Raw genomic sequence first — 15,578 nt, 5'->3', positions numbered from 1 at the left:
CTCTGGAGAAGTAAAACTATTCCCAGAATTGAGATCAGATTGGACTGTCTCCCAGGGATGCTTATGAAGAGAACATTGTGTTATAAGAGGAGCAGTGCCCTTGACAGCATCCCTGACAGGGTGTCTAGTTCACAAGGATGCCTCTTACAGCCTGATGGCAGCACACCAAAAAGGGATTCATGGGCTAAAGCACTTTTTCTGAGGTGGAGCACTCTCAGTGATCATGGCTTCACAACATTTTATTTCTCACACCTAGTACAGTTATTGGCATATAGCAGGTGTCAAAAAGTATTTGTTGAGTGAATGTCAAATGGAGAAGACATAGTTCAAAGGCTCCCTCTAAAAGACCCCGCTGATTACCAAGACCTAACATCCTGCTCCCCAACTCTGCACCCCTTTTTAGCTATCAAGCGATACAGTTATGAAATATTTCTTCTACTGTTGGGGTAAATTGCCATTTCAATTTTAATATTAAACTTATCATGTCTTCTCCAAATATGGGAGTGAGGCTGGGCCATTTGTGTGTGGGTGTACACACTTACTGGTGGTGGTAGTGGTAGTTTTGGGTCAAGAAGGTACTCATCAAACTGGGAGGTCAGTTTGCTAGTGACCTTCACAGTGCTACTGGCTTAGATCCAGACTCCCACATCCAGGCTGTTCTTCAGAGCAGAGGCAGAGTTGGTGATGGTGCCACATTGGGCCTTTGTCATTGGTCTGTGTGCTGAGCATAAGGAAGACCCAGTAACAAGTCACAGGGGCACTGGCATTAAAAGAGACTCAGCGCTGAGTTAGCATCTCCTGACTCAGGGCTCCTTATAGTCCTGTAGGGCGACTGGGATTGAGCTGAGCTCACGGGTTGGAGTTCAGTCACTTTAGCTGGCAGAGTTAGAGGCTTGGGTTAGGCCCTGGTATAAGGGTTTTTCTTCCTGGTGTGTGTCACCATCTCTCATTCCTGTCTGTCATCTTCTTGTTGTCATTGACGTTGTAAAGGTGTTTTAGAGCAGGAACGCAGTCCCTCTGTGCAGCTTTCCACCTGCATAATCACAGGGGTGTCTTCATCATGATGAGGGAACTCTTCATCTTCTGGTGTGAAACCTTTCCTTGTTCTTGCTTCAACAGCAATGGCACTGCCAGGCCTAGAACAGGAAACTGGGAGGGGCAGTGCAGTGGCAAACAATATGGGCTCTGGAAGCTGACTCCCTGGGTTTGAATCCTGGCCCCGTGACAAACAAGTTACTTATTCCTTCTGTGCCTCAGTTTCCTCATCTGTAAAAAAAGGATAATAATGGTACCAAGCTCATAGGATTATTGTGAGGACTAAATTTGATGATACATGTAAATTGCTTAGAACAGTGCCTACATGTAGTAAACATTATATAATAATGTTTGCTCATAATAATAATAAAATAACAAGTATTACTGTCCTATTCGAACAGAAGAACTAATATAGCTAGTAAATCAACATAATATTGACTTACTAAAATATTGATTGAGTGCCTGCTATGTGGTAGGGTCTTTTCTAGGTCATTGAAACAATGTTGACCATGATAGACATAACCCTCATGGAGCTTACAGATGAATGGGGCCACAGACGTTAAACTGACAATTACACCAGTATAATTGTACACCGGCATCTCTCTTATTACGGAAGTTGAACCTTGACCCAGGGTTCAGGCATTTTAGTCTTAAGAATTCCAACATACAGTAGAAACAGCACCTCTTATTTTTTTTTAAAAAAAGAGTGTTCTTGTTATCTCATGCTGTATGACAAAATGCCCCCCACATTGGTGGCTTAAAATAACAACAGTAATTTATTTGCTCAAAATTCTGCAATTAGAGCAAGGTTTATCAGAGATAGCTCATGTTTGTTCTGTGTGGTGACTACTGAGATTCCTCAACTAGGGCTGGAGGGTCCATCCAAGCTGGATCACTCACATACTGTCTGTTGGCTGGGAGCTTATCTGGGGCTGTTGACCAGGACCCCAGTATTCCTTCATAGGATCTCTTCATGTGGCTAAGTTGGGCTTCTCACAGCCTGGCAGCTGGGTTCTGAAGAGAAGCACGCCGAAAAGATAGGCCACAATGTGCAAGCACTTATCAAGGCTCTGCTCACATCCTACTTCTTAATATCCCTTTGGCCAAAGCCAGTTCCTTGGCCAAGACCAGAGTCAGTGTGGGAGGGGACTATACAAGGGCAAGAATTCTGAGAGGGGAGAATCAATAGGGTCTAGAAAAGTAATAGACTACCATAAAGAGAAAGACTAAATCTATATTTTCTAAAAAAATTTTTTGTCCTTTTTTCTCCTTAATCACATATGCCATATCCCCTATCTCTGAGACATCAGGGAGAAGTCACATATGTGGGAAGTGAGGTTTCTTCTGTATCGAAAGTCCTTTGGAGAGTGGTTAAAAACTTGTTACAGGCCATATAATTTAGGCCAATATTATTCTATGTTAAGTAGATGTTTTACTCATTGAAAGTATGGTGAAGAAAGAAAGTAAATTTAATTAAACTGTGTTAATTTGATATGCAGAGCTGGATCTTTGCTAGTGAAAAGAGTGACAAAGTAGGAGGGTCCCAGGGTTGTCTGAATAGTGTAAAAGTATAGACATACAAATTGGTTGTCAAGAGGAGCCAAACCACGGTCAGGAAAATGCCACTGGGCATCCAGTCTGAAGTATAGTGAGAAAGACAAATGGGAGAAATCGCAGGTAGGTCAGTATCTGAAGGGCACTGACAAGTTCAGGAGAGTAGAAGAGCTCAAAAGTGAGTCTGTGAAAGCTGAGTGTGTGCTGGAACTGAGCTCCCAGCGCTGAAAGTTCCTTAAAGGGAGGGGCTGGGTCTGGCTTGTTGCCTTCTCTGTCCTCAACACCTAGCTCACTGCCAAATACAGAGGAGGCACTCCAAGCGGTTGTTGAATGGATATAGACATTGAGGTTTGAAGAAACTGCAGGTTGTAAACCATTCCCTCTCTTTAAGATCCTGGTGCCATAAAATAATTAGAATGACTCTTTAAAAATTATGTACCCTTTAAAAAATATGTCACTCAGGGCTTCCCTGGTGGCGCAGTGGTTGAGAGTCTGCCTGCCGATGCAGGGGACACGGGTTCGTGTCCCAGTCCGGGAAGATCCCACATGGCGCGGAGCGGCTGGGCCCGTGAGCCATGGCCGCTGAGCCTGTGCGTCCGGAGCCTGTGCTCCGCAGCGGGAGAGGCCACGACAGTGAGAGGCCTGCGTACCGCATTAAAAAAAAAAAAATGTCACTCTGTGGTGGTTGGAGGTGGCAGGGCTCAAAAAGTCACTCCTCTGATTAAAATCCTTTGATGGCTTCCCTTCCCACCTAGATATCTACATGGCTTCCTTCCTTCTTTCAGGTCTGTACTCAAAAAAAGGCCTTCAACAATAAACAAAGTATCCTCATCACTTTCTATCCTGCTTTTTCTTTATAACATTTATCCCCACATGACTCGTATATTTCTTCTTTTTTAAAAAAATTTATTTATTTTTGACTGCGTTGGGTCTTCGTTGCTGCACGTGGGCTTTCTCTAGTTGCGGCGAGAGGGGGCTACTCTTTGTTGCGGTGCGCGGGCTTCTCATCGCGGTGGCTTCTCTTGTTGCGGAACACAGGCTCTAGGTGCGCGGGCTTCAGTAGTTGTGGCACGTGGGCTCAGTAGTTGTGGCTTATGGATTCTAGAGGGCAGGCTCAGTAGTTGTGCCACATGGGCTTAGTTACTCTGCGCATGAGGGATCTTCCTGGACCAGGGATTGAACAGTGTCCCGTGCATTGGCAGGTGGATTCTTAACTACTGCGCTACCAGGGAAGTCCCTATCCATATATTTCTTTTTTATGGTCTGCCTCTCCCCACTAGATTGTAAGCTCCTTGAAAGCAGAAGGTTTGTTTTGTTCACTGTGGTATAGGCCCTGGCACCTAAAACAATGCCTGACATGTAGAAGCTGCTCAAAAATACTTGAATGAATGAAAAAATGTACCAAGCAATGGAAAGCTAGAGCTTCTCTGATTTCATCTGGCTATAGGCCAAGACCCTGGAGAATCTTGGCCTCTAGTGGGATGCAAGTGTCCATGTGGGCTCCTAAATCCATGTCCCTCCTACTTGACCAGAGGGAAGAACTGATCTTGACAGTGCCAGGAGCCCAGGCCCTCCTGTTCTGGAGTTACTGTTAACTCTGTGTAATTGTGAGGTTGAGGGCCTGGATAGTACAGGATTCATATGGTTTGGGAATGGTACCAAGGGCAGCTGCATCAGTCTTTAAGTTAGCTAGAGTACTTTTCCAGCTTCCAACCAGAGAACCTTGACTGAATGGGTTCAATAAATTGAAAGAAACCCCCTGTGTTGGGTATGTGGATAGGCAAGGAAAAAGTGGTAGATAGGATTATGAGGGATAGATAACATCTCATTCAAAAGTAAGACTAAAAGTTACTGAGTTTAGTCAGATTTGTGTTTTGAAATATTTTCTCTAGTTGCATGTAAATGGATCGGAGGGGGCTGGAGTGAATTAGGGAGAAAATAAGGAAGAACATTCCAGAGGAAATAGCATGAACATCAAGGAATGCAATAGAGTATTACAGCTGCGCCAGGGCTTAGCAGGGATAGTTCATCTATCTCTCTAGAGTACTGAGGAGGAGGGGATGGAAGGGTAAGAATTTCAGCATTGCTCATATAAGGCTGGCAATGAAGAGATGATAGAAGGTAAGCAGGATAAGTTAGAATTAGTATGTTTATAAGAAATTTCAGAAGAGACCACCACAACATCTGCAATTTACACAAATAAGAATTGATGAATTGAAATGAAAGGTCTAACAGGAACCATCAATGGTATGAATGTTAGTCCTTGGGATTACAGTGACGATCCCCTAAACTCTTGCAAAGTTAGATTCTTGAGAGAGTTAAGCTATGAAATCAACACATAGTGGGAGAGGTTAACTAGTATTGAAAGTAGGAGTTGAAAACAATAAAGTGTAAATTATAGGTGGAAAATTTTAAAGTAAATTGCAGGGTATAGTTTATGGATACATTAGCATGTTTACTCTGTGATGTATAGAACAGAACTTCTCTACTGGTGCGCCAATTATGGGTGTGACTCTAAGAATTTAAAAAGATTATCATTAAAAACTTAATCAGAAATGACATAGCTATTTCACCATGAAACCTAATGTCAAAAAGGTAATATTCACAGAAACATGGTCAATTTTCTCATGAAAAATTTTAAAATATTTTACTTGGATATTTAGCCAGAATCAATGTTATTTTCTCAAATGGTCTATTTTAAATTTTTATCACATATAATTATAAAGAAAATACAATGATTTTTTTAAACCAAGTTCCTCATAGACCTTAAGGTGACCCCAGTATGATTCGCATATATAATTTTATCTTTGTGCCATGACATCAAAAAGTTGGGAAGCAGTAGGAGTTACTAACTTACCTAAAAAAGAGAAATAAAATATCATTAGAAAATATTTAGGGACTTCCCTGGTGGCACAGTGGTTAAGAATCCACCTGCCAATGCAGGGGACACGGGTTCGAGCCTTGGTCTGGGAAGATTCCACATGGCGCGGAGCAACTAAGCCCGTGCACCACAACTACTGAGCCTGCGCTCTAGAGCCTGTGAGCCACAACTACTGAGCCCGTGTGCCACAACTACTGAAGCCCGCGTGCCTAGAGCCTGTGCTCTGCAACAAGAGAAGCCACTGCAATGAGAAGCCCACGCACCGCAACAAAGACTAGCCCCTGCTCGCTGCAACTAGAGAAAAGCCCGCACGCAGCAATGAAGACCCAATGCGGCCATAAATAAATAAACAAACAAACAAACAAATTAATTAAAAAAAAGAAAATATTCAACAGGAGTGTATAGGTTGTATTCCCCCAGAAGCATACACAAGGCAAGGATTTGAGTGCAATTAGTTTGTTTAGGAGATGATAGCAGGAAGGATCAGTAGGGGAGTGGAGAAGTGAGACAGGGATGGGAGGGAAGTAGCACCCGTGGGTTAATGCACAGGTTACCCCTCTAGACAACTGGGGCTGGAGAGCCTCTGGGAGACAGAGTAGTGTATGCTTCAAAGTTGTTTCGCCCCAGGGGTGTGGAAACAAGTTTACCCATTCACTTCTTTACATCATTTTCACTACTGCTCCCAGGAGTGTAAATCCCATCCCTTCTGGCCTGTATGCAGTCAGAGAAGGCTCTTGGGGCCAGAGGAAGCCTTCAGGCAGAGTCGTAGGTACTTGCAGTGAGAAGTTTTTGGATATGTGAAAGATGCAACTACATGTATAGCTCACTAGGTTTTGGTCCTATCCCCACTAAGTGACTTTTGTTATTTGCCATCTGACCTAGGTTGGCCTACAGAGAAGAATATGTCTTGTCTTATCCAGTTGCTACTGCCTCCAAAATAGCTCTTAAATCAGTCCACTTCTGTATTCTTGTCCAGGCTGCCAACATCCTTTGTGCTACATCAGTAAACTCCTAACTGCTCTCAGCCTTTCTGTTCTCATCCTCCCTTCCAATCTGTTCTTCCTCACAGCAGCCACAGTGATCTTCATAAAATGAGAATCAAATAATGTCACTCCCTGGCTAACTCTTTAGGGTTTTTTCATTGACTATAGGATGAGCTTACATACAGTTCCTGAATAGTTTACTATCTGATCCTCGCTCATATATCACCGTTTTCCTCTTACGAACTACTCTTGAGCTCCATTGGATTTCTGTCATGCCTGAAGAATATGCTAAAAGCCCTACTGTAGGGCTTTTGTACATGCCCTTTCCTCAGTCTATATTATAGACCTAGAATATTCTTCTACCAAGTCTTGTCTGTTTCATTTTCATCTTTCTGGACTCAGTTTAATTGTCCTTTCCTTAGATAGGTCTTTCTTGACACCCCTCCCCAACCCCTCCCACTCTACCCTCTCTCCTGCAACAAACAAAATTTCCTAGCTATATTTTCTCTCAGAACTCTGTATTTTTCCTTTTGAGAAAATCTCTGAACCAGACCACTGCAGCCTCCCCAGGTTGGTCCTCTGGCTCCAACAGCCTTACCCTTAGACCAGGAGTCTCAAAGTATCAAAGAAAGAAGGACTTTTAAGGGACGGGACAGATTACGTAAATGAGTGGGTGGAGACAATGGCAACTAGAGAGCACTTGGCAGCCACTCCAGTTCCAGCTGTTTGTTGCCAGAATTTGCTGGATTTCTTTCCCAAGAGACCAAGAATCCTGATTTTCATACAAGGTTTTCTAATTTCTAACTGTTATAATTAAAAAAAAATTACCCCGCCTGAGCAAAATAGCCAAAACAATCTTAGAAAAAGGAAAAAAAAAAAACAACCAACAAAGTTGGAGGTCTCACACCTCCTGATTTAAAAAGTTATTATAAAGCTACTGTAATCAAAACAGGGTGGTACTGGACCAATGGAATAGAATAGAAAGCCCAAAAGTAAACCCTTGCATATATAGTCAAATGATTTTCAACAAGTATTCCAAGACCATTCAATGGAGGCAAGACAGTGTTTTCAACAATTGTGTTGGGAAAACTGGATATCCACATGCAAAAGGATGATGTTGGATGCTTACTTTATACAATATATAAAAAAAACCTCAAAATGGATCAAAGACCTAAATGTGAGACCTAAAACTGTAACACATAGGGGAAAAGCGTCCAATGATTTCTTGGATATGATACCAAAAGCATAGGCAGCAAGAGTAAATATAGATAAATTGGACTACATCAAAATTTAAAACTTCTGGGGCTTCCCTGGTGGTGCAGTGGTTAAGAATCTGCCTGCCAATGCAGGGGACATGGGTTGGAGCCCTGGTCTGGGACGATCCCACATGCCGCGGAGCAACTAAGCCTGTGCACCAGAACTACTGAGCCTGCCCTCTAGAGCCTGTGCTGCACAAGAGAAGCCACCGCAATGAGAAGCCTGCGCACTGCAACGAAGACCCAATGCAGCCAAATAATAATAATAATAATAATAATAAATTAAAAACTTCTGTGCAGGGCACAGTTGACAGAGTGTAAAGGCAACCTATGAAATGGGAAAAAATATTTGCAAGTCATGTATGTGATAAGGGGTTAATATCCAGAAGATTAAAAGAACTTCTACAATGCAACAACAATAAAATAACATGATTTAAAAATGGGTAAAGGGCTTGAATAGGTATTTCTCTGAAGAAGATATACAAATGGCCAAAAAACATGGAAAGATGCTCAATATCGCTAATCATTAGAGAAATGCACATCAAAGCCACAGTGAGATATCACCTTACCTCACACCCATTAGGATGACTGCTATTAAAAGAAAAAAAACCGAAATAAGAAAATAACAAGTGTTGGCAAGAATGTGGAGAAATTGGAACCCTTGTACACTGCTGGTGGGAATGTAAAATGGTGCAGCTGCTATGGAAAACAGTAGGTGGTCCTTTAAAATATTAAAAACAGAATTATGAATCAGCAATCCCTATTTTGGGTATATATACAAAATAATTGAAGGTAGGATCTCAAAGAAATACTTGTACAACGATGTTCACAGCAGCATTATTCATAATAGCTAAAAGGTGGAAGCAGAGGAATAGTGTGGTGTATACATGCAATGGAATGTTTTTTAGCCTTGAAAAGGAGAGAGGTTTTGACACTTACAAGTGAATTAACCTTGAGGACATTATGCTAAGTGAAATAAGCCAGTCACAAAAAGACAAATACTGTATGATTTCACTTACATGAGGTATCTGGAGTGGTCAAACTCATTGCAACTTAAAGTAGAATGGTGGTTGCCAGGGATTGGGGGTGGGGGAAATGGGGAGTTGTTTGAGTTTTGGTTTTGCAAGATTAAAAAGTTCTGGGAGGCTTCCCTGGTGGTGCAGTGGTTAAGAATCCGCCTGCCAGTGCAGGGGACACGGGTTCGAGCCCTGGTCCGGGAAGATCCCACATGCCGCAGAGCAACTAAGCCCGTGCGCCACAACTGCTGAGCCCGCGTGCCTAGAGCCCGTGCTCTGCAAAAAGAGAAGGCACCCGTGCACTGCAACGAAGAGTAGCCCCCACTTGTGGCAACTAGAGAAAGCCCGTGCGCTGCAACGAAGACCCAACGCAGCCAAAAAAAAAAGTTCTGGAGATAGATTTTACTACAATGTGAATATTCTTAACACTACTGAACTATACACTTAAAAACAGTTAAGACGGTAAATTTTATGTTATTTGTATTTTGCCACAATTAAAAATTGAAAAAAAAATTTTATTTGAAAAAAACAAACCAAACAAAAAAACTCCAAAACTCTGAGTATACTAACAAAACACATTTATCTCAGTGTGTGGTTTGAAGCTTTTGCCTTCCATCAGTGAATTTCAAATCTAAGCATGTACAATATTAGGATAACCTGGTGGGCTTGTTAAACATATTGCTGGGCCTCACCCCCCAGAGTTTCTGAATCAGTAAGCCTGGGGTGAGGACTGAGAATTTGCATTTCTAACAAGTTCCCAAGTGTTTTGAGGCTACTCCTACTGATCTAAGGATTATATTTTGAGGGCTACTGCATTAGATAATACCACAGGCTTATTCTCTATTAATCTCTATATATGTGTTTGTGATAAATCTTTGGTTTTGGAGTCCTTGAAAATTTTGTGCCTGCCATGCCCTGAAGCCGTGCATTATGCCATGTGACCCAGCTTCTTGGGCCGGTAGTATGCTATAGAGAAATGGCTAGACCTAATAGGCTGGACATTTTTGCACAGTATATGTTGAATAATCCAACTAGACCTAATAGGCTGCCCAATTTTGCACAATATATGTTGAATAATCCAATTAGAATAATCCAATCCAGTTTTGAATGCAAGACACAACATAGGCAGGTCAGGTTGAAGTAGAGGCTAAGAGAAGCTTAATTCTGAGGAAATAACTGGTCAGGTCACCAGAATAGCCACTCTTTACCTCGAGCAATGTGAACCACATTCCACTGCCATGAGGCCTGTGTGGCTGCTGAGAAGCTTCCTGTGCCCCTCCACTTACTGGTGTGACCCTAATATAAACCTGCATCTTCTCTGCTAACAACTGCCAAGTCTCCCTTCCGTGTTTCCTGGAAGATCCTCCCACTGTTTTTATAGCTCTGATATCGCCATCATACCATTGAGTCTCTGCTTTTCTTTGGAAGGAAACAATATTCCAAATAAGAGAGGAGTTTTTCCATCTGCCAGAATGCCTTCGAATAATTGCAATATATGACTCTTAGGGAACATCCTGGAATTGCCGTAAAAATCGGTAAACACATTTCATTCCAGCATCCTGCTTCTCCCCTCCCTGACTGCCCCTCAGCCAGTTCATTTAGTGAAGACAGCATTAAAAAATCTTAGCAGGTTTCTCCGCTAAGGTTTCTCCCCTCCAGTCCTTTCTACCCCAGAATAGGAGAAAGCAGATTGTAGCTTTGAAAGGGGGCGGCCACAAGCAGCTACTGTCTACAGCGCAAAAGGTGGCCTTAAAAGTAGTGAGCTTTTCCTTATGAAGCGAATGTCAGAGGCTGGACGGCTGCCTAGAAACGGCCACCGAGAGGAGAGCAGCCTGAAGTCTCTCCCATTTCAGAAACTAAGAGGTGGTGACGGGGTAGCAGCTCTCGCATAGACAGATGCTGAGAAAGCTCGTCCTCTTTGGGATAACTGCCAAGATCCAAACTTGGACCGTGGCCCAATACAGGTCCAAGTGGGGCGGGCACTTCCGGATCCGGGCATCGGGCGAGATCCTGTCAGCAGGTAATCACTGGTTGCTCTCCAGTCTGTCTCGCGACGTCATCCCACAGCGCCGGAAGTGGAGGAGTAACGTGAGCTTGTCAGCCTCCGCCGTTTCTAGGTAAGGCGGTTATCGGCCTACCTCTTCTGCCTGCCGGGTTGAGAGCGGTGGGAGTGGGCCTCAGGCCGGGTCCGCTATTGCCTGTTAGGTGATGTGCCCTGAATAACGCTCTCACGGCTTCTTTCCCGGCAGGCGTTGCAGCATCCTCCGGCTCCAGGGCTCTAGGGCTCTGGGCTGCCCATTTCCCGTCTGCCGTGTTTTGGCGGCGCTCACGTTGGCCTCCGCCCCACTTCGCGTTCGTTCACCTGTGCCCCTGACACCTGTACCTAGCTTGGAACACAAGCAGAGGAAAGATTAGAGAATGGGCACTGTCCAACCCAAGGAGGCGGCGCAGCCTGTCAGGAAGGACGTTGTTTTCTCCAGAAACGCTCCATGAGAGGAAGTTGAGGGCCCTTCACAGCGTCCTCAACAGGCCTTACAGGAAGACCAGAAGAAGCAAGCCTTTTCTCATGCAGACCAGTGATAGCGGTTCAACAAAGCAAGGATATAATTTCTATGTGGAATTAATGTGGTCCAGGTTTGGAGCCTTTTGAGAATTTGATTTATATTGGGCGTCATTAGAACACTTGAGACAGGACTCTTCACGTGGGAAGACACAACAGATTTGTGCCCTTTCACCTTAGTTGTGCTCTTGGATGATCTTTTTACATTTCCTTAGCTCCTGCTTTCATCCTACCTTCACTATTAACAAGAATGATAGTAATGTTGAATGCTTGTTTTTTGCCAGATACTGAACTTTTTCTTCTTAATTTAGCCCTTGTGACAACGCTGTGGTGTAGAGCACTAATTAATATCGTTTTACAGCTGAAGAAATAAAAGACTTAGCTTAAATAACTGGCCACAAGTCGCACAGTCCGTAGGTGGTGGAGGCAAGATTTGAACTTGAGCAGTTGGATTTCAGAGGCTTGGATGTTATCCACTATTTTATATTGATTTTCCTCAACTGTTTATCAAGTTCCCAAACACCTTACTCTATTGTTGTCTACTATTTTAGGGAGAAAATTGAGGTCATCAGGTGGGCTCTCCCTCAAATTTCTGCCTCTGCCTTCCCTTCATACAGTCATCTAGCTTTACACCTATCTTTACCTTTCCTTCAGTATCAGAGGATGAGCTGTCTCCTGATCAAAGCAATTTCCTTTATTTTTGCTTCTGACCTTTCTTTTATACTTTCACCTATGAGACCTTGTTTTCATTTGTCTTTTGTGCCCTTGTCTATGTCCCAGTTATGTATAAACAAGGTCAGGTTTCTCATATCCATGTGTGTGTCGTCACCCCGCCCCCCCAACACTCCCAAGCCAGAAAGAAAGAAAAAGTTCCTAGTGATCCATCTTCCTTTGGCTCTCATCCAGTAACTCTCTTCCCCTCTCATCCAAACTTTTAAAAGAGTGTTCTAAATTCTGTCTCCAACTCCACCTGCTGTTCCTTTCTGCAGTCTAGCTTTCAGATCTGTCATTCCCCTGAAATTTTATCCTGTAGTCACTAGTGATTGATTATCAAACCAGATAGACATTCTTCAGTTATTACTGGATTCCTTTGCTGCTTTTGAAACTTGATGATACCTTTCACTCCCTACTCCTTTGCTTCTCAGGACAATACACTCAGCTGATTTATTCAACAAACATGTACTGTGATATAGAGATGAACAAGTCAAAGTGCCTCCTTCCTTTAAAGAGCTTACATTCTAGCTGTTTTTCCATGTGCCTCTCTCACCAGTCATTTCTCCTGTGGATAGTCTTCTTCCTCCTCTCCTAAAATGTTGGGTGTTTACAAGGCTTGTGACTTTGGCCCATTGTTCTTTTCATTCTGTACCTAGGTGAGCACATCAACTAGCTTGGTTTTAACTCCCTCCTGCATGCTCCCAAATCGAAGTGTCCGCTTAGATCTCCTGAGTTTCGTGCTCACCTCTGACTACCCTGGACAGCTCTGCCTGCGAGTCCCACAGACTGTTCAAATTCTGTCTTCTCTGAACTTACTCTTAGCACATCCATCACGAAATCTTGTTGATTTTGCCCCCTAAATATTTCTCAAATCTGTGCTCTTTTTTCCATCTCTATTATTGTCTTACTTTGGACCTTCTTTGATCTGAAATATGATGGCCTTCTAACTGGTATCCCCCCCTCTAGTCCTGTATCCAATGTTATCTGTTCTCCACACTACCTACCCTCCTCCCCCAAATGATCTTTGAAAACACATCTGACTGAGTCAAAGTCCTGCTAATAATATTTAAGGGGATCTGTCTGTTCATTCATACAATCTTTTCTCTCATTCAGCAAATATTTATTGTTTACTAAATTGCAAAATCCATTAGAGCTTCTAACGTTTGAGCTTTGCAGCTGGTCACCCAGGGCTCTGCTTCATCTGGACCAGCCTGCATCTCCGTCTTCTTTTTTTGCCTCATACTTAGGTTGCAGCAGTCCTGAACTGCTTCTTCATGTGCACTGTGCTGTTTCTTTGTGCACTGCCCTTGCTGTTCCCTTTGACTGGAATCTTCTCTCTGATTCCTTTCTCTTATTCCTGTTCCTCACCTAATTAGGCTGCCCACTTTCACCTAATTAACCCAGTTAATGTATAGGTCTCATTTTAGGCCCACCTCTTATTGGAAACCTTCCTTGACACTTCCTTTCTCCAAGTCTAGGTTGGATACTCCAGCTTTGTGCTCCCACAACACCCTTTGCATAGACCAATCATTATACTTTCCACATTTGTTACAATTGTTTTTGAGTCTCTCTCCTCCACAAGACTCTGAGCCTTTTGAAGGCAGGTATGATGTATAATACCTGCATCATACAATACAAGTGAGATGTGTTACCTCCTTATTCCCAGCACCAGGGTGGCATAAGGTACATGGTAGACATGCAATAATTTTGATTGAATGATCAAATGACTGAAGACAAAAAGTATATGATGTAGTGATTACGAACCCATTCTCAGGAGTTCCCTGGTGGTCTAGTGACTAGGATTCTGGCCTTTCACTGCCGTGTCCTGGGTTCAATCCCTGGTCGGGGAACTGAGATCCTGCAAGCCATGCAGTGTGGTCAAAAAAACCCCAAACAAGACAACAACAGGAACAAAATAACCCGTTCTCTGGAATAATTCAAATCCTATCTCTGGCACACATTGGCTGTGTGACTTGAACATGTTACTTTTCTTCTCTAAGACTTAAATTTTCCTTAGAATGAGAGTTGTGAGGGTTAAATGAGATGATGTAAGTAAGACATTTAGCAAGTGCCTAGCACATGGTATGCACTTGATAAAAGTATGCTGAAGACCAGCAGATCCAGAAGTACAAGACCAGACCTAGCCTAGGCCAGTGACTTCCAGAGATCCTTCCTCCGAGTTTCCTGAATGGATGCAGTCTGTTTACAAGGAGATTATAATCTCATTTGGCCAGTGGGATTACATCCATATTTCATTTTCAGAAAAGGTAAATCCGACCACACACAATAACAAGATGTAGAGAAGAGAAGAGGAGATGTAGAGGAGAGAAGGCTCTGTGAAGGCCTCAGGGAGGAGGTGGGAGTTGGAGGTTGAGAAGAATTTTTTGTTTTTTTAGGAGGAAGGGAAGAGTATAACTCAGTACCAGGAGAGCATATTCATAATGACTTACTTGGGAGACCTGATGTAGTATGTTATACCTGAAGGATGTATGTGAGGGGACGGAAGGAGAGAGAGGGATGGGTAAATGGGACTAGTTTTATGAAAAGAAGTGGGCGGTGAAATAAGTAACCTCTGTGGGGTTAAAGTATGAGAGTGTCAACTTCAAGCCTGAGGGATTTGGGATTGATCAGGGCTGTGCTGGACATTATGGTAGCCCTCAGCCACGTGTAGCTATCGTAACTTTAAGGTAAATTTTAAAAAAGCTAAGTAAGAAATTTAGTTCCTCTGTTGCACCAGCTATATTTCAGTTGCTTGATTGTCACATGGTGGCTACGTTAGTGTTTAGAACACTTATATCATTGCAGAACGTTCTTCTGGACAGCGTGTTCCAGGTTACCAGATTTCTGGCCTTGTGCGGCCCATCAGATCACTTGGGTCCCTTAAGAAATAATCAGAATTTCTTTCTGACCGGTCCCTACAACTCTGGAGTGAAAAGTGTGGGGCTGAAAAGTAGAGAATTAGGATTTACCCACATAAATGTGGAGATGGGGTTGCTCAGAGAGAGTAGCAAAGCACCCCACGTAAGAGGAGCTAGAGGAGGGGAGAGAGAAGGAAGGCAGGAGAACCTGGATAGGATTATTATCTGGTCATTCACTTGCAAATATTTATTATATTCTTGCTGTATGCTCGGTATTAAGTGCTAGGGGTATAGTGGAAGGAAAAATGGCCTTGACTTCTGCTGTCATAGAGCTTGCAATTTATGGAGTTTTACTGGATGAGTTATATTGAAGATTCAGGAACATCCATCCTTATGTGCTCCCCATATTCTAAAATGCTTCATTCCTAGAAGTTGGAATTGAAGGCTGAAATGGGCGAAGATATTGCTTAAGGTTAGTTACATAAGCATCCTGTAGTCACTGCTTCAGTTTCTCAAGGTGTAGTAAATAGAAACATTATAACTTCAGAACTTTAGAGGGAATGAAGCATGTGAATGTATGTTTGTGTGGGGCAGGAGGGGTAGGTCCTATTATCCTGCAAAAGTCAGCCATGCTCTCAGCTGTCCTCTGGATTCCCTCCTGTCCCTGCTATCCAACTGTTCTCTCTTCAGGCTTCTTTTATTATTACTGTGAGTAGTCAGT

General features: G+C 43.0%; 1 protein-coding gene across 5 annotated transcripts in view; it reads left to right on the top strand.

The window, feature by feature from the left end:
- Positions 1-15,578, top strand: part of APTX (aprataxin) — a 30,294-nt gene that overhangs the window by 1,193 nt on the left and 13,523 nt on the right. For 2 of the 5 annotated variants that reach the window (XM_060155194.1, XM_060155196.1), the window contains exons 1-2: positions 10,798-10,842; positions 10,975-11,359. The exons of 1 other annotated variant lie outside the window; for it this stretch is intronic. In XM_060155194.1, the coding sequence (XP_060011177.1) occupies positions 11,292-11,359 (68 nt within the window). In that variant the 5' untranslated portion in view covers positions 10,798-10,842; positions 10,975-11,291. 2 more of the 5 variants (XM_060155199.1, XM_060155195.1) reach the window with 2 other exon arrangements.

This window comes from Lagenorhynchus albirostris, chromosome 7, assembly GCF_949774975.1.
Source record: "Lagenorhynchus albirostris chromosome 7, mLagAlb1.1, whole genome shotgun sequence".
Lineage (NCBI taxonomy): Eukaryota > Metazoa > Chordata > Mammalia > Artiodactyla > Delphinidae > Lagenorhynchus > Lagenorhynchus albirostris.
Note: the sequence above shows the minus strand (reverse complement) of the source record. Positions and strands in the feature narration are given on the sequence as shown.